A 19,591-nucleotide genomic window follows, 5' to 3' on the forward strand; every position below is an offset into this window, starting at 1 on the left:
TTACCTTGCCTTTTTAAATTTTTAAAGATCATTTTGGTGCTTGGAGGAACGCTAAGGAGACAAACCACATACTGCTCACTCACCACATTACCCTTGTTTACAGGCAGTTTTATGAAAATCAGCCCAGCTATAAACTTCACACCAGCAAACTTCAGTCCTAAACTTAAAGGAATCATCTGTAGTTATAATGAAGAATTGAGCCTTTAAAGGTTCATTTAAAGCTCAAAATTTCAACTATACAGATTAGCCTTTTGCTTTAACAGATGTTTTTCCTGCTTTATGCCCTCTTTAGAAGTTTAAACAAGGAATAAGGTAGAGACCCTTTAGTTCACGTACACCGTGTATATGTGTAGGTCGATCTACTTACAGACACGGATACAGCAGGGGATATGACACAGCCTGGGGTGTGTAGCTTTGCCCAAACTAGCCTGGCCTGCCCGTTCCCGTACACCTGGCTGGATGTCAAAGCGAACGTGTTGACCACACAGCCCCGAGGGTGCTTCCTGCCATGGTAGAAGGCTACCGTTTCATTGTCCGTGTTCAGTTATATTAATTAGAATCTTCTGATTTATTATATGGGTATCTGTGGACGAATATGTAATTGAGAAAGAAACGTTTACTTTTCTGAGTGATTCACTTGGAGAAGAAAGAGGAGTCGTGCATGACTCCTGATGTTCAGTGAGGGCCACTCAGTGCACATCTGCCTCTCCATGGGCTGGCGTCACGCGGCGTCCGTCTAGAGAGCGGGAAGCCCTGTTCCCCCGTGAGGCGGTGCGTCCACTTGAGAGAGCGTGAGTGAAAGGCTGTAGTCTGAGTGCACCAGCTGAACACTGTTACATCTGATAGCGAGAAGAGAGTAATAAAAATTCACCCCTGAATTGGGTTTAGGTGAAATAGATAAATTCTAGAAGGGCAAAGAAGAGGAAACCATAGGGCTTGCCAAAATAGCCTGTCTCGTGTGGCACTTACTGTTGTGATTATCTTCGAAATACTGAATGGGAGGACACCTTTGGGGTGTTTGGTTCCCCTAAACTGAGGGGAAGAAACAGGACGTGGGATCTGAAAGTCTCCAGGACTGAGAGGAGATTGGGCCCGTTGGCAGAACAGCTCCAGAGCCCGCTATGAGACAGGAGCGTCAGAGTCTCCGAATCTTTTGGGAGAGGAGAATAAATGCAGTTAAATGCCCAGGGCATGGAAGGAGGGCTTCCTCCCCTAGGAGAGTCCCACTGCAGGGTCCTCGGCCATTTGTAATGTCATTTGTCTGAGTCTGAAGTGTAGATCGGAGCTGGCAGGCTTTGTCTCTGAAGGGCCAAGTAGTGAATATTTTCGGCTTTGGAGCCCGAACGGTCTCTTCACACCTGCGTCCAGAAGCAGGTGGCAAGCTGCGTCGGCTCCCAGATCGAAGTTTGCCCGCCCCGAACTACACCGGGTTTGCCTTCTCCATGTTACCTGGTTATCTTAGCCTCGCGGCAAACGTGCGAGGCCTGAGGAGCCCAGCCCTGTAGAGGACCTTTCCACGACCGACCGTGATCTCCGTAGTCTGGGCAGTAAAGCCGCGGGAGAGCCTCAAGTTAACACGTGCAGATTTAGTGTGTCCTAGTTCTGTAACTTACATTCCCCGTCTGGTAGAGTCCCCCAGCTCCCTGCAGATATTTGCCCTGTTGAAAGCCCCAGCCAAGACTGTGAAGAAAGATGGATCTGGAATCCTGCCTTCATTTCTTAAATCTGAGACCGGGTCCTACGGGGAGAGTTTACTTCTGCTACCGTCCCAGACCGGAAAGCGCACCCCTGTGCCGGGCGGAGCTCCGTTCTGTGCCAGAGGAACGATGACATGCAGACCGAGGCAGTTTGAAACATTCTCCTCCCACGTGTGTGTCTGTGTTCGTGTCTGTCCCCGTGTCACTGTGCGCGTCTGTCTGCGTGTGGGCGGGTGTGTGTTCGTCTGGCCCCGGGGTGGGGGGGAGAGGTATCTGTAAAGTCAGTTCTCTTCTCTCCTGCAGGGCGGATACGCAGCCTACAGATACGCCCAGCCCGCCACTGCGACCGCGGCCACAGCTGCCGCCGCCGCTGCCGCCGCCTACAGCGATGGGTACGTGCCGCCCGCGCCCTCCTGTCCCCACTGCCCGCATGGGCCCCCCACACGGGGTTTCCGTGGGCCAGAGGCCACTCCAGTGCTCCTGCGTATTCTCCTTGTCCCTTTTCTGGCCGTGACCCCGCCCCCCTCTTCCTCACCCCCAATTCCTTCCTTTCTCGGGTTTATAGAGGTCCTTGAGAATTCTTCCCAGTTAGCGCATTTGGGAGGAGAAGGAGAAAGTTCCCCAGTAACATTCCAGGCCCCGAGTTCCCCACGAGTGTCTAGCACGGTAAACCCTCTCATGCTTGCGGAGCGCCGCCAGGGCTCGGTCTCTCTGATTGCGTTTCTTCTTTCCAGTTACGGCAGGGTGTACACAGCCGACCCCTACCATGCCCTGGCCCCTGCCGCTAGCTATGGAGTTGGCGCTGTGGTGAGTATCACGCGTGCCCTTTGTTTCTTAACCGTTTGACTCCTTTTAACTTGTACCTGCAGATTCCAAAAGATCTAAAGTGGTGATAAATTCAGCCCTTCTTCTGTTGCCAAAGTCCTGAAGCCACAGAGGACTGTCTGGAAGGTTCACATCGCCTTCTTTCTCTGTGTGTTGTAGTGTGAGCCGCTTGGCCTGGTTAAGGGCAGAGAGGAAGGAGTGGTGACAGTCTTCCCTGAGTCCCCGCATCATTTGGGAGAGAAAGAAAGGAGCAAGTTGACGTTTTCTATTGGCTCTGCTGTCGGGTGCATGCCTGTGGCTGTTTCATTGATACGTATTAGGGAAGATGTAGGGGTACGAGACTTTGCAGCTTTCACACTAAGCTTTTCCAAAAACGGACATTAGTTGCTGATGCCGATACCAAAGGCTGTCCCTGCCATTCCTGAGCCTTCTGGCAGCTGGTGCTAGAAATCACCCAGTGAATGCTTTACATTTTTTTATCAGTAACATTTGTGGCAAAATAGGATTTTTTCCTGGAAGGGTAGGAAAGGTCCATAGAGCTCATCTAGAATAACTCCCCACTGCCACCACATTTTTTTATCAGTAACATTTGTGGCAAAATAGGATTTTTTCCTGGAAGGGTAGGAAAGGTCCATAGAGCTCATCTAGAATAACTCCCCACTGCCACCCCAGTCTCCTCCAGTCGAACTGGAATCCTCACGGCCGTATTTCTGGAGGCCTCCAGGCTGCATCCTGCACAGTCTGTGGTTCCACAGCAGCACCCCTAATGTTCTTGGCCAGGCAGCAGCCTGGGAACGCGGACGGAGGTGTGTGACGGGGAGGCAGAGTGAGAAGTGAAATTTAAGACTTGGAGGAATATGAGAGAACCCGTCATTTCTCACACTCAGTTTCCCCTGATAGGAAGATTTGTGGGAGGAAGTAACAGGGCCCTAAGGGGATGGAGGTGTGGAATTGAGGTAGAGACGGACAGAATAAAGCTGGTGACGGAAGTTCCTGAGATTTTATGTGCTATTTTATGTGCTAAAAGATAACAAGTCCAATCCTGATAAAGGAACAAAGCCCAGTTAAAGCTCCAGAGAGACAGATAGAAATAAATTCAGGTATGTCCACGGGCAGCCTAGTTGGCATATATTCTGGATTACAGAGGAGCTAGAATGAGTCGGAAGGTTGACTCCGGTTTAAATCCAGCCCCGTCTCAGATATGGGACGTGACCACTGGTGGTCAGAGGAGCCTCTTCTCCACGGACAGGTGACATGGACAAAGGTGAAATCAGCCAGCTGCTTCAGGTCACGATTGTGATGTGATCGAGGTAAACAAACACTCTCGTGCTTTTAAGCATCACATTATTTACAGAGCTGGTTTTAAACTATTGAGTTTCCCTTCTGTGCCCATGGCTGTAAATAATGGAACAAAGCATTGCCGTGCTCTCTTGAGACGGTCAGGTCCTCGGTAAGCGTTCTGGGCTCCGGCTTGAGCATCTTAGAGGCAGAAGTCGGTTTCCTGACTCCGCTGCCCTAGGTAGCATCTTACCAGTTGCTTCCAATTCCCTTTAAAGGACATTTTCCTTCATTTTCCGTGCTTCTCTCATCAACCTTTAATTATTTTTATGTCTTTAATCACTGCAGGCGAGTTTATACCGAGGTGGCTACAGCCGATTTGCCCCCTACTGAAGTGACGTGAGACCCTGCAAATGGGACAGCCCCCCAGTTCATGAGGCCTGGCTATTGCAATATTTACTAGTAGAGGAACTCTATAGCAAGATGAAGAGGAAAACAAACAAACAAAAAAACACAAAAAAAGAGAGAATACTTTTTTATACCTCACTATGTTCTTTGAATATGTATTTTTCCTTTACATTTCTGCCTTTAATTCTTTTGTTCCAAAGATTGTGCATTTTTTTCTTTTAATTTTCTTTTTTTTTTTTTTTTAACTGTGGTAAAAAAAAAAAAAATAATGCATTTCCATGTCTGTATGTCCGTGCTTAGCTTATTCTGTCAATCACGGAAGAGGCAGTTAATGAGGAAGGGGAGACCCTAGGAGCTGATGAGCACATGTGATCAGAGATCAGCAGACAGAGCTACCAAAGTGCATGCGGTGCTGAGTGGCTGGGGGGCGAGCACACGTGGAGGAGATCTTTCTGCAACGGGATGTTCTTCTAGTCTTCTGAGTTTCTGGTCTTCGGCAGGCGGTTCTGATGGGCTGTGGCTGGAATCCACATGCTGATAGACGACAGGAATTTGTGCTTGCAAAGCAAGAGGATTAAAAAGACACTTTCCTCTCCTCTTCCCTCCTGTCTTCTCCATCCTTTTTACAATCATCTTACCTGCACAGCCTGAGACAGTTGGCATCGTCTTTGGAATTATAGTATTAATATTTCCAAACATGCTCTCAGACTGTGGCTAATAAACACCTCATTAGGAAACTGATCTCAGAATGAACTCTGGAGTGTGAAAAAGACGATTCTCTTTTTTCCTGAGATCCTAGCACTCCTGCTGGGTTTCTTCCCCTTTCTCTGAACCACAGCTTAGCTCATCTGTCCTTCTATGAACTCCCTGCTCCCGAGTCCTCAAGAGTCAGGAATTTAGGACCGAGGGACAGGAGAATAAATAGCGACCACATTTCTCGGCTGGAGGGTTAGAAGTATGAAGTGTCGGGAGCCAGTAAAGAGGGTAAGGAAGAGAAAAGGGATCTCGGATGATGTCCGGCAGGGCTCTGATATTCCTGTGCTTTCTCTGGCCTCAGGAGGTCAGTACAAGGTATGAAGCATACGAAGAGTGCTGGCGAGAGATGAAGCACCGGGTCCTGGGGCGGCTGTCCCTGGAAGTTTGTGGTGATCAGGGCGTGTAGGGGCAGGCAAAGGTACTTTGTACTAACTAGCTCCAAAGCCATAGGAATTTCCATCTTCCAGAGCATTCTGTGAGCCACTTCTGTGTCCATGGTCTTGAGCTCCCATGGCCTCTCCGCCTGGCTCCTCATTATCCTCCAAAGACACCCAACCGAGCACTTGACCCCTTGGCATACGTGGACACTACAGGACACAAAATCCAGAGCCCCCGGGGTTCCTCCCCTCCCCTAGTGGAAGGAGGGTGTGACCTGGCAAAGATCTCATGTTGCCAGAAAGAGTCGTGTGGTGGCCACTGCGGCGAGTCACTCCTGTGGCCCCCCTGGCTTTGACTTCATGCATATAGACAAAGTAGGGGAGAAGGCGTTTCTCTTCTAGCTACTAGCTGTCAGCGATAAAGGCAAGGGTCCTGCAGCATTTCCAAAACGAAGGCATTAGAAAACAGAAAAGCACGGTCTGTTTGGCTCCCTGGTCTATTCACATTGGTACTAGGGTGACCTCTCACCCAAGGGACAGCTGCTAAAGGGAGTAATTCAGAGACATGGAGCTTCCGGTTTGTTATGGGTTTGTTTTCCATTTGTTTTGTTGTTTTGTTTTGTTTTGTTTTTTTACTTCTGCCTCCACACATGTTCTTGACTGATAACTGATTCATGTCCCTGAATTAAAATGACTGACCTATGACAGCATCAAGCATTCTTTGTAAGCAGAGTGATCTATCCGGGAGGCACTGGCCTGTTGTGTAAAGTACATGCCTTCTCCCCTGTGGAGCCCTCTCTCTGCCGATGAGTGGGGGAGAGGCTTTCCCTGAAATGAGGGAGACATCAAGGAAGCTAGAGGCCTCGATGCAATCTTACTGATGCTGGGGAGGAAAGCACGGACTAGGGGACATCAAACTGCCCCGGGCCATTGGCCATTTTTATGGGTTCCCCTCCCCAAGCCAAAGTTTGGTTCGTTGCTGTTAAAGACAATTTTTGTTGTATGTATATAAATATTTTAGTTAGAGGAAGGGATATGGGATGTGGGGCTTTCACTGTTCTAGGGAATGGGGGCAGGGAAGATTTTTTTGTCTTTTCTTTTGCTTTTGTTTTGAGGGAGAGCTTTTACTCACTAAAGAAGGAGAAATTTCATGTCATGTTCAAATAGGGGCCATTCGCAGAAATCGTAAGCCACTGCGCAGTGGAGACAAGGCCAAATTTTAAATGGTTGTGTCTGTAGCAGGGGAGGAGAATAGGGGAATGAGTTTAGTGATTTTCTCTTCTTTTTTCCAAGAAAGAGACAAGGATGGCGGGCAAGGTAGAGAAGGCAGCTCCCACTTTTAAAAGAGGCAGAAGCTCGGGCTTGGGCTGCCTTTACTGCGTTTCAGTCCAGCTGGTTCTGGCTGACGGCTCGGCAGGCAAGCTCTGTGCGTTCTGCTGCATTTCCAGGGATGGTTGTAGCACGGCTTCCTCCAGCTCCTGTTTCTAAGGGAGGCAAAGCAGACTTCCGCTTTCGCTCAAGGGCCTCTGCTCTTCAGCGTCAGCACCGAGAGTAGGAGCTCTTGTGAGCGCCCAGATGAGAGCACAGCGGCCTCCCCATCTCCCTTTGAGCTCTGAAACTCCGCGCGGCCAGCTTCACCGGAGGCAGGTTCCTCGAAGCACCAGTGCTTGTCCACTCCCGGCTCTGGCTCCCGTTGGACTAGGAAACAGAGGCGGAAGGGAGTTTGGCATCTGTGGGTCGTTAGAGGATGCTGGTTGATGATTCCAAAAAACGCTGATGCTGAGTCACAGCACATGAATGATTTCCACAGCTTTACTCTAGCTCACGGCGTGGACTTGCGTACTTAGCATCTCACTCCTAGAAGCCGGCCTCCTGTAAGGAGACCGCTAGTGAAAACCTTTATCTCCTGACCCTCTTTCGGCCCAGAGAGCTAACCTTCGGTCCTTTCCGGCCACGAATCCGTGTTTGTGGCTCAGCTCCCGTGAACCCGGCTCAGCCACTGCAACTCACCGTTTTTAAGGCTCTCAGGTTTTCCCAGACTTCCCATCACCACCATCCTCCGACAGCCATGGGTGGGATTGAGCTAATGTTATTTTTCCTTGAAAAAGAAGGGGTCTGGGGCCCCCCTCTTAGTTCAAGGGGAGCTAGTGGAGATTATTCAATAGAAACCAGTGGTAGCCGCTTTTCCTCAAAAGTCTAACTCCTCAGGGGCTGAACCGCTCTTGCTTTAGGTTCCCGTTCCTATTCCTAGCGATGTTGCAGACACGTAGATGAGCACTACCCCCATCACCAGTCACTTAGCTTCCAGGTGGGAGGGATGTCCTAAACTCGGGATTGAAGCCGCCCCGAGGGTCTGCCAGAAGGGCTTCATAACCCCCTTCCCTGGGACAGGACAGCGGGACCCAGTGGGGGCCCCTCTGGGAGGCGCCCTGGCCAGGAGCGGGGAGGGAAACGGCTCGCGCCCTCCCCTCTCACCCAGTCTGGCCTCCTCTGCTGCTTGCGACCTCTAGCACAGTAACATTTGCAGGATTGCAGACCCCCACCCCCGCCGCAATGATAGGAAGAAAGGGACTTCGGGGGTGGGGAAGGGCTAGTGGTGTTTTAAAAAGCATACGTTACCTGTTTGCACTGTTTTAAGACAGGAAGACAGAATAGTGGGCGAGGTGAACATCAGACGTAAATCTGTGTGTTTTTGTTTTGTCACGCTCTTGAAAATGTCTGGCCATCTGTAGTACACACCAGTGAGACTTGGTTCTGTTACGTAAAATACTATTTTTTTTCTTTTCTTTCTTTCTTTCTTTTTTTTTTTTTCTTTTTTTTTTTTTTGGTAATGTTACTGTCCAGAAGCCTCTTCCCTCCCTTTCCCTTTTCCTACGTACTTCCTCCACACTTGCTTTACTGACCACCCAGGCAATAGCCATCCAGGAGCTAGAGCGCGGAGCAGGGCCCTCTCCGGGTGGGCGCCGGGTGTCCTCAGCCAGCGCGCGCCCCCCGGGGTAGTGAGCGCGGTCGAGTCGGGGCACCTGCCTTTCAGATGAGGCTTTCGGCCCAGGCTGCGGCCTGGTCTCCAGTTCCTGAATCAGATGCTCTAGGAATGAGGAACCGAGGGCGCGGGGGAATCTCTCAAGTTATCCAAGTTGGCTGTAGGAGCTGTTCTCCTCCCTGTTACCCGGACTGTAGCCAGTGAACAGTTTACTCAGGAAAACGGTAGATCAACTCAGCCATGGTAGTGCTGGTCGGCAGGGACTGGTAACCGAGAGAGCCGCTCGTCAGCCAAAACGCAAGCCTTGCCTTTAAGGAGACCGCCCTCGGGGGGCCCGGTCCGCTCGGGCTCGCGGTCACACGCGGGGCGAAGAGGGACCGTCAGTCCTCCTTCCTCCCCCCACCCCCTGGCCCCGGTTACCGACGCCAGGTTCCCAGGGGGTACATGCGTTTTTGAATTTTTTTTAAAAAGTGACTTTTGGTTTAGTTTTTCTGGGGACTGATAAGTGCTTTAAGCAACGTCTATACCCCGTCGAGACTCCCAGCTTAGCCATTTTCTCGTGTTTTTCTGTTCACAGTATTTTCGTGTGTGTGTGCTTGTTTGAGCAGCTCATTTTGGCTGTATTATATATCGAGTGATGAATTGATCCTCTTTTTTACCCTAAGGGACATGAATTGTTTTTTTTTTATCTTGTGTTATAATTCTGCTTTGTGAATGGCTGGAGCAAACCTGGGGCTTGACACACGTCAGCCGGGGCTGCGAAGTGCGGACGGGGCTGGTGGGGTTGCCTTGTCCCTGACAGGCTGGCCTCCCTGCGTCTCTGAGCTTTTCAGTCCGAATCTCTGCAAGGCTAAAAACGCCACAGAACCTCTCCTCTTCTCCCCACTCCCCATGGCAGGGACTGGACCATCCCGACATGCGACATGCAGCTTCCCCGGCCCCCTCCCACTGCCATGGCGAAACAGGTACCTTTGGGGCGTGGGGGCATCACGTGGGTTGCTTGTGTAACCACCTCGCCTTCTCTCCCCACCCCCCACCCCCAGAGTCACTTCCTAGGACACCCGAGCTGCTTGCCCAGGGTCCTATTTCCCTGCAAACCCCAGAGAAGCACCCCGGGGCTTTGTGACAGTCTCTAACTCCCTCCCCTTCCCGTTAAGAATCATATTGTATAGTAGCTTTCAGACCATACAGTATTCATTGGGTTACTCCTATTATTATCAAGTAGCTGGAATTGTGAAGGTCGGAGTAGTTAGATCTTTAGCTTTTATTCCTTATTTTTTTGTATTACTATCCATGTGTATAAATTATTGATCATGTTGCTGGCTTTTATAAACTCTAAGCGAAGGAGGAGGAGCGCCGCCTCTGCCTTTGCAAACGGTAATGAAGCACTGTTTTTAAATAAAAGAGAGAAACACCATTCTTTGGCATCTGTGTGTTTATTTGGGGGGGATCCCCGGGTCCCTCTTCCTGAGGCTCAGAACCTCCACCTGGGATTTGACTTAGAAAGTTGGTGGGAAGAGGAGGCAAAGCGCAGCGCACTGTGGACGGACAGCCCTCAGGGTCGTGCGGAGCCGTGGGGGACATGAGGCCCAAGGCGGGCGCAGCCCGAGAGCCTCTCTGTGGATTCCTCCAGGCTTGGCAGGAGCTGGTGTTGGTGCTCCCGCTGCTGCCCCCCTCTCAGCCTTCGTGCTCTCCTGGACTCCGGGCCACCCCCCTCCCCGTCCGGCCACTTGACTTTCCTGCCTCACTGCCCCTGTCACTGTGTCTTTCTGGCTCCTGGCCGCCCAGGTTCAGTGCTCCTAACTGTGGGGTCCTCCTGGCCCTTCTACCCAGGCCTTCTCACCTGCCCCCCAGTGACCGCCCTCCCCACCGAAGCTCCAGAAGTCTCCAGTGCCCTTTGCTTGGCCCTCGGCTCACCCGGCTTTCCATGTCCTGGAGAAGCTGGAAGCCATCGCTGCACGGGGGCCCCTGGAGGCACGTTTGCTTCTAATTCCAGACTCCACCTGAGTCCACGCCCCTTCGTTCCCCCTGTCTCCTGTTTCACGCAAGAGAACGTCCTCACCTCCTGAGCCGACCCCACCTTGCGCTTGCACCACATCCTTCTGGGGACCTTGCTTTGTCGTGCCCTCCCGCAAGGTCCACCTTCTACTGCCTACGAGTTAGTAGGAAAGATATTAGCATTTAAACGGGCTTATACCTTGAACACGTATAAAAATAACACCACAAGATCCCAGGCCCTCTCCTACACGACAAACTTCTGGAATAAGTTTCTGCCCACTGACTCCGATGACTTGCTCTGGCTTCTCCCCCTAGGAGCCTGAAGCAGCCCCTTCCGGTGACAGCAGGTGGATGGTTGCCCCTGCCGGGCTCTTACCTGACTGGGTCGCATTCAGCACTGCGGGGTGTTCTCGACCCTTCCATTTGCAGGGCCAAGGGTCGCCTCCGCTCCTTCAATCTCCCTGGTTCCATCCTCCACTGGCCGCACGCACCTCCTGGGGCTGTTCTCCAAGGCCGCCTGTTTCCGTCCACACCACCGCATGGGGGCGCGTTTCTGTACCGACTCCCACCCTCAAGCCTGGCCTGGGCACCTGGGTCTCCAAACTGCTGTTCACCGCGGGGCGCCCAGTGCCCTGCACATGTCGACACTCTGCAGATACCTATCAAGTTCCCTTTTTCAATGTTTTGCATGAAGTGAGACTCAGTTTCCACCCTACCTCCCTGCCTGCTGTCACCCAGGGGATGGCCACACTCGCAGAGCCTGATCCAGGGCCGTCCACACTATCTTCTCAGTCTGCCTGGCCACGCGCCTGTCAGGGTCTTCCCGTGGCCCCCCTTCTTGCCCAGCAGGTCACGGGAGCAGCGACCCGACTGCTCTTCTCCCAGCCCGTCGCTCGGGTTGCGTGTGCAGCGAGTCACCGTGAGGAGTGAGGGGCCCTTGGGGACGAAGAGCAAGCTAAGACAGAGGGGTCCCCTGGCACCTCCTGTCACCTCGCCCTCCACGTCCACGGCGACTTGGGGACACGGATGCTCACGCTGCCCCCTGTGCCACCAGCACCAGTGTTTCTGCCAGGACGCAGGAAACCCGGAACAGGCCGCCTTAGCTCCCCATGGAGAAGTCAAACCCCAGACCCTATCTTTCTCCCCCATTTAAGCCGAGGAAGTTGCACAGTGGAGGGATGACATCGCTTTGGCCCGGAGTCCCCTGGGTAGGAAGTGGCGGACCTAGGAGCCACACGCAGCCAGTCCAGCTCCCTGGACCCCCAAGCGCTAGTGTTTCTGGTGCTTCTCCTGCCAGAACTCCCTCAGAAATCCCGGAGCCGGCGTCCCCCTCCCCCAACCTCCCCGGCTGTCCCCGCGCCTTCTGTAGGGTCCCCTTCTTCCTCCCAGACCGCAGATGTCAGCCGGCTCCTCCTCTCCCGAAAACTCGCCGTCAGTTTGGGCTGTGGGCCAGTGACTCCGCCCCGCACCCCGACTCTCCCAACCGGCAGTCTGGGCTCCCCCCTCCCCGCCCCGCCCGCTGCTGTCCCCCCAGCTGCTCACGTGCACTAGGCTTGAGATCGCTGCGTCCCCCCCAGGTCCTGTGTTCCCTCGGGCGGGAAACAGAACAAAGGTTGGCGACGATCGGGTGAAAACCCAGAGGGGGAAAGAGAAATAAGTGCCGAATCTCGCTGGAGGGAGGGAAGGTGTCCCCCCACCTTGGTCTCGGGCATTTGCCCCTTCGAGGTCTGTTTTCCCTGCCGCCTTGCCCGTCCTCCCTTTCCTGGGCGCGCGCGCGCGACTCAAGCGGCACCGACTCCAGAGCCTGGGACACCCCCCCCACACGCAAACCCCCTGGGCGCCCGCAGCCAGCTCCGCCCTCTGCCCCCTGCACGCTCCCCGCGGAGCCGCCCTGGCCTGCCTTCTGCCCGTGGCCAAGCTCATTCCTGCCCCAGGCCCTGGGCCCCAGCTGCTCCCCCCCGGCTTTGGAACCCTGGCGCCCCCTCTCACCCTTCTGGGCTCCAATTAAACCCTGCCCCACACCCATAAGGGAGCCTCCCCTGCCCAGCCCCCCATTTGACCTCCCTCCGGGCACTTAACTGCTCTGAGATGATCTCAAGACAGATTGTTTCTTGCTTCTCACTCCTTGCACGGGACTCCGTTCTGAGCAGGTAAGATCCGGGAGGGGAGGGGGCAGACAGCCTCGCGCACTGCGCGGGCCCAGGGCCTGGGCTAGAGGTGAACGCTCAGTGGCCCCACCCCAGCCTCTCGCACCTTCCTCTTCTACCCAGCTAGTCGTCTGCACTTTGGCCTGATTTCTCCTTCTCAAATAAGTGCGACTGTATCATCCCTGGCCCCCAAATCCTTGAGAAAGTCCCGTTTTCCAGAGTCTGAAATCCAAATTCCTCAACACGACACTCAAGGCCTCCCTTGCTCACCTGGCTCCTGGGTGCTGTATGCCTCCCCCCTCCCCGCCCCCAGACAAGCCATGCCTCCCTCTCTCATTGCCCTGGCCCCTCCCCCCCTTCCAAATGAACTTGTCCTTGACTTTCAAAGCTCAACTCAAATGGCACTTCTTGACCTCGCTCCCTCTTTGCTCCCAAAGAACCCACAGCATCCCTTGCCTTCCCAGCTCTGGAGCCGGCCTGGCCTGCCCAGCCAGCACTCACCGGGACCAGAGCCAGCTCGCCCTCAGCACACAGCGCGCTCTTCACGGGTCTGATTTTGTTGGCCTGCCCCCCTCCCGCTCCCATCACTGTTTCCACTCCACAGACCTCCCTGCGAAGCTTTTCTTTGCACAGAGCTCAGCCCAGGGGTGCAGCATCCATTAGCCATGCAGACGTCAGGCCCCCGCAGCCCCGGACCCGTGCCATTTGGAGACGAGACCTGGAGAAGGTGCTTGTTCTGTGAGGGAGTTGTGCCTGTGTCTTTTCTCCCACCAGACCGAGCTGCCAGGGGACAGGGAACCAGACAACTCTCCCGCCTTGCTGGGCACCTGCTCCCACCCGTGAGCTGTACTGCAGGTGCCACAAAAAGGCAGGGTCTGGAACACAGCCAGGGATGCGCCAGGTACAGCAGGCACAGGCTCTCCTTCTGGGGACCAAACGCTGACTCCCCAAAGATTTTACGTAAAACACAAGGGGACTTTAAGACGAGGGTCGAAAAGCTGACTCCGAGCCTCGGGCCCTGTTTCTGCACCTCCACCCCGAGGGGCTGGGAGCGACCCTCAGCCCCCAAAGTCATGGCTTTTGGTTTAAAGAGCGGACTCAAGTGCCAGGAGGACTACTCGGGCTTCCGTTTCTCTTGGCCACAGCCAGCCGTGTGCTCTTGGTCAAGTCACTGCCCCCGCATGTGGAATGTCCCGATAGGCCAGGCAGCCCGTGGAGTGCCTCCCCAGGCTGAAGCCCTGATTCCATGTGCGGACACAGAACTCTCTCCAGGTGAAAACCAGGCCTAGACAAATGCTCGGTCCCAGGGCGGAGGCCAGTCCGGTCGTGCACGCCCACCCACGTGTTCCGTCTTGCCCTTGGAGCAAAGTTCCTTCTCCTCCTCGGTCAGTCCTAGGCCTCTGCACCCACAGAGCCCCGTGAAGAAGCCTCAGGAGGGCAAACATGCCAACACTTTGACCAAGTGCTAGCAAAAGCCAGCACCACCCAGGGGCTTGTCAGGAAAATGTCATATCCGTTTCTAAAACTCCCCGATCCGGTTCTCGGCCAGACCCTGGCGGTTCCCAAGCAGACCTGCAGGCCAGAGCCCTACTTACAGACCCAGGTTGCATGCCCGGAGCTTCTGGCCCAGCTGGTCCCCCCGCCCAGGGAGAGGCCGGGCCTCTGGATCTGGAGAGGGGGAAGGCGACACCGGCCTGCACCCTGGCTGGATCCCACCCAGTAAATGATTTGGGGTCCTGCCATCTCCTCGAGGGCGGGAGACTTCCTGAGGTCTCCTGAGAGGCGGAAAACAGAAAAGCTCGCTTAGAAAGGCTGGTGTTGGCATCTCGGGGCTGCCTGGCCCGTGGTCCCAAACATGGTCCGCTTGTGTGGGTTGGGAGAGGACTCGGGTGGGAGCCCTGGACTTCTGCTCAGCTTGGCTCTAAACTGCCTCTAAACAAATAACATCTATTAATTTTTCCAGAAACGCAGAGAAGGGGGTCGCCGGCCCAACCCAGCCGGTGAGCCACGGTGTGCGAGGGCCGTGGCTCTGTGCACCTGCCTCCCTCCGTCTTGCCTCTGGGCCCCCCGGTGTTGCCTTTCCCCCCACCATCCCCGGCTCTGTGCTGTGTGTGCTCTGCTGGAGAAGGAGGCTGGCGAACAGGTAGGCCGGTGTGCTGGGGCTGGCAGGAGGGGAGGCTGCCCAGCTCCGGACCCAGCAGTCCTAACAGTAAAGCCCCGCAGGCTAACAATAAAGCCACTGTCCGGGCTGGTCCTTGACCTTGCAGCCGAAAGGGGGCAGGTGTGAAACGTGCTCCTGGGATTGCCGCGGCTTTGCCATCACACCGTTGTTCCTTCTGGGATCTGAAATTGACTTCCCGGTTCACAGGGGTTGATCCACTTTCGAAAGCCAGAATTCCAGAAAATCCAAAGTTGCTTCTCTTGAAACTTTTTTTAAAATTTTTTTGAAGATTGCCTTTATTTATTTGACAGAGAGGCAGACACAAAGCACAAGCAGAGGGAGCAGCAGAGGGAGAGGGAGAAGCAGGCTCCCCGCTGAGCAGGGAGCTCAATGCGGGGCTTGATCCCAGAACTCTGGCATCCTGATCCCAGCGAAAGGCAGATGCTTAACCACTGAGCCACCCAATGTCCCTTCTTGAAACATGTAGACCAAGAGTCAACAAATTTTCTGTAAAGTGCCAGATAATCAGTATTTTAGGTTTCACAGACCACCTAGTCTCACAGCTTCTCACGTCCTGCCATTGTAGCTGGAAAGTAACCTGACACAGGCACAAATGGACGTGTCTGTGTTCCAATAAGACTTTATTTACAAAGCCAGGTGGTGGGCCAGATTGGGCCCGTGGGCCGCAATCTGCTGACTCTTGCCTTGGACAGATCACAAGGCTCCAGCAATCTCCCGAAGGCTTTAGATCAAGGCTTGTGAAAAATCTCCCACCAACTACAGACCGAACGTACTTGCTAATCTTGGTGTGGGTGTGCAAGGGTAAAAAATACTAAATCTCCCCATAATGTTTAAAATGTGAGTGATGTCAGAATTGGCGTACATAGACAAACTTAAAATGTCTGCCCCAACCCTATAAACACAGACATGTACAAATTCCAGCCCTACTGCTCCTTGATGGTGTGACCTTGAGAAAGTCACCGGTTTCCTAATTGGGACACCTAACCAAGGCAATGCAGGGCAGTAGTTATGAGCAAGAGGGCTCTGAGTTCCAGCCCTGAGCTGCCACCTGCTAACTGGTCGACCTCGAAAAAGTTCACGTCTCTGTGCTTTAGAATCCTCTCTATAAATTGGAAGATGGCACATGTACCATTGTAGTAGTCTGTTGCAAGGATGAAATAGGACAATATTTGTAGACTACTCAGCACGGTGTCTAGAAAGTGCTAAGTATTCAATAACTATGGGCTACAATTCAATAACTGGTAAAGCATTTAGCAGAGATCCTAGTGCAGCGTAAACCGTCAGTATCTCTTTCCTCTTTTCTTTTTTGAGGGGGAGAGGGACAGGAAACAAGGAGTTTCTCGATGTGCACAAGGATTCCTCAGGTTGGGAAGGTTGAAATGAACCTTATTGCTGATGGGGAATAGCACGCAAGATGCCCCAGGACCGTGCTCTCTTAAAATATGTGTAAAAAATGAGAACTTACCTATAGAATGTCATGTATCCAATCGTATCGCCGAGTTGCCCTGTATTTCTAACGATCACATTGCAAGAGGTGTGGAGGAAATAGGATGGAGTTGACCCAGAGGTCCAGGCAGGTATGAAAAGTCTAGAAACATGGGCATCAGTCCAACATGGGCGCCAGGCCCTCAAAGAACATGGGGTGGACACTCGACATTGGCATTGACGTTTCTTCATTATTGGGCCATTCCCATCATCACAGAATCATGTTAGTAGTACTTTTTATTAAAGATTTATTTATTTATTTTTAGAGGGGATAGGGTAAGAAGGAGATAGAATTTTAAACGGACTCCATGCTGAGCACGGACCTCATGACCTTGAGACCACGACCTGAGCCAAAACCAAGAGTCAGACTCTTAACCAACTGTGCCACCCAGGTGCCCCAATATTTCTTCTATCTTAAAAAATGTTATTTCCTTTCTTGACCTCACTCCCTGTTTCCCTACCTCACTGCTGATTGCCCCATTTTTCTGGAAGACTCTCCAACAAAATGCAAAAGCTTGGTCTATACTTTGTCTCCAGTTTCCTTCTTCCTTCTCATAAACCTTCTCATAAACCCTCTCCAGCCAAGCTTTTGTCTTCTACCATTCATTCCACCATAACTGCTCTAGTCATGGCATCCATGCTGCTAAATCAGATCAGGGCCCCATTGTCCTTGAGGCTTTCTTCACTTGACTCCCTGGACACTCCACTCCCGGGTCCCCTCTGACTTTGGCGGCTGCTCCTTCTCTGTCTCCTCTGATGGTTCCTCCACTTCTCCCCATCCTCTTCAAGCGGGGGGAGGGGCGCAAAGGGAATTGAACTTGTACATTTACTCTTTGTACATATACCCAAGTCTTTGGTAACCCTATCCACTCATGATTTTAAATATCGTTTATTTCCAAATTTGTATCTCTGACCAATTCGTTGGTGGAGACTCAACATCCCGAATCTAGATTTACAGATCTCACCATCTACCCAGCGTCTCCACTTGCTTGTCTGTTGGGTATCTCGAACTTAACATGTCTAGACTGAGCAACTTCATCTTGCCCCACACTCCCATTCCCACAAAACCTGTTTATTTTAGGTGATAACCAGTTGTTCAGGCTAAAATCTTGGCCTCATCCGGGCTCTTCTTTTCCTCTCACACCGTATACCCAGTCCATGAGCAAATGCTGTGGGCTTTACCTTCAGAATAGGATCCAGGATCCGACACTTCTCACAACCTCTTCGGCTACCACACTGCTCCAAGCCATTATCCGCTCTCCCAAGGATTGTTTCAATAACTTGTTAACTGGTATCCCTGTGATAGACTTGCCCCTGTGGCCTCTTCCCCACACAACAGCCAGCGCTATGCTGTTAAAATCTAAGATAGTTTGTGTCACCCCACTCACCTGCTTGAAACCTTCCAATCTGTTCCCATCTCACTCAGTAAAAGCCAAACTCCTACCATAGACTATAAGACACTGCACCTTGTGGCCTCCAGCTGCCTTTCTGACCTCATCTTCTATCCTCCCTTCGAGCTCCCCAAGCTGTTACTCTGCTCCTAATACACAGCCTCTTTGCAGCTCCTTAAACCTGTCACCTGTCACCTTTGCTGTCCCTCTGTCTGGAATATCTCCCAGATATCTTCTTGGCTAGTTCCCTCACCACTTTCATGTCTTTGCTCAGATAAAAGCTTCTCAGAGGTTTTCCCTGATGATCTTATTTAAATTGATTTCTTGCCCCATCCTACACTCTGTATCTTCCTTCCCAGATTTATTTTTCTCCCTAACATCCATTACTTTTTATTATACTGTATGATTTACTTATTTATTGTCTTTCTTGTCTGCCTCTCCCACCAACACCATGAGATTATAAACCCCATGGAGGTAGGGATGTGTTTTATTCACTGCTCTATCCCAACAGCCTAGAAAAATGCCTTTCACTTAGTAGGTAATCAGTGAATATCTGGATGGGTGGATGAGTGGATGGTGGGTGGTGGATGGATGGATGGATGGATGGATAGATGGATGGACAGATAGATGAATGGACCAATGGACAGATGAGATGGGTGGATGGATGGATGGATGGATGGATAGATGGAGAGATGGATGAATGGACCAATGGACAGATGAGATGGATGGATGGATGGATGGATGGAGGCATGGGTGGTTGGATGGGTACACAGGTGGTGCATGGATGGTTAGATGGATGGGTAGATGAATGGATGGATAGATGAATGGATAGATGGAGAGTAGATAACTAGACTAATGGTTGGATGAGATGGATGGACGGACGGATGGATGGATAGAGGGCATGGGTGCATGGGTGGGTAGATAGGTGGTACATGGATGGATAAATGGATGGACAGATTAGTGGGTGGTTGGATGAGTGGATAGATGGATAGATTGGATGGATGGGTGGTGTGCAGATGGTAGATGGATGGATGATGGACAGATAGATAGGTGAGATGGATGGATGAATAGATTAGAGACTATGTAGGAACAATACTGTGATTTATAAGAAATACATATATTTGGTCATTCATTTGGATGACCAAAATATATTTTTCATATATATATGATCTTCATCCACAGTTCCTGGCTCACAGCTCCCAAAAAACCTTGGAATTTCCTGAGTTATAAGAGCCATGGATACACCTTGTGTTATGATATTTGGTCTCTTGTCCTCAGCTCCTGAAAACACTGCAGAGCTTCTGAGGTGAAACAAGTGTCTTGTTATTCACAGCACATGGTAAGTTCACCACAGCTGGAGTTAGATTCCCAAGGTGACTTTGGGAAACACCTAAGGTTGGGGTCTGCTTGCCAAGGGAACCAACCATGAACCAAGGGTTGGAATTTTGTCTCACGCCTTGATTTTCTGGGAGGGTAGAGAGGCTAAAGTTTGAATCACCCAATGGCCAAGGAGTTAATCTATCATGCCTCCGTGATGAAGCCCCCTGAGACCTCAAAAAGGACAGGGTTCAGAGATCTTCCAGGTCAGGAAGCCAGAACACTTGCACGTGCCACCGTGCTGGCCCCAAATTTCAGTGGGGACAGAAACTCCTTTGTTCAGGTCCTTGCCTTATGTATCACTTCATCTGGCTGTCCATTCATATTCTTCAATTTCCTTCATGATAAATGGGTAATCTTGTGAGTAAAAGGGTTTCCTTGAGTTCTGGGAGCTGCTGTAGCAAATTAATCAAATCCAAGGATCGGGTAGTGGGAACCTCTGATGGACAGCCAGGCGGTCAGAATTGGCCTCTGAAGAGGAGGGTGGGCTTGTGGGACCGAACCTTCACCTGTGGAATGTGATGTTCTCTCCCGAGTAGATACTGTAAGAATTGAACTGAATTCTTGGATGGCGTTGGTGTCACAAAATTGCTGTGGGGGTGCAGAAGCCTCCCCAGCGCACACACATACATGTAACCAAACCCGAGCTCTATCCAATGTACAACAGAGCTGGTCACTGACACGTGG

At 52.1% G+C, this 19,591-nt stretch overlaps 1 protein-coding gene across 1 annotated transcript in view; it reads left to right on the forward strand.

Moving 5' to 3' along the window:
- The window catches only part of LOC111157519 (RNA binding fox-1 homolog 2), a 266,387-nt gene extending 262,091 nt beyond the window's left edge, over positions 1-4,296 (forward strand). Inside the window, exons 12-14 of the mRNA XM_022518998.1 lie at positions 2,001-2,089; positions 2,432-2,504; positions 4,149-4,296. Of these exons, the coding sequence (XP_022374706.1) occupies positions 2,001-2,089; positions 2,432-2,504; positions 4,149-4,193 (207 nt within the window). The 3' untranslated portion in view covers positions 4,194-4,296. The remainder of the gene's footprint in view (positions 1-2,000; positions 2,090-2,431; positions 2,505-4,148) is intronic.
- The last annotated feature ends 15,295 nt before the right edge of the window (positions 4,297-19,591 follow it).

This window comes from Enhydra lutris, unplaced genomic scaffold (genome assembly GCF_002288905.1).
Source record: "Enhydra lutris kenyoni isolate GAN:26980312 unplaced genomic scaffold, ASM228890v2 scaffoldscaffold55, whole genome shotgun sequence".
Taxonomy (NCBI): Eukaryota; Metazoa; Chordata; class Mammalia; order Carnivora; family Mustelidae; genus Enhydra; species Enhydra lutris.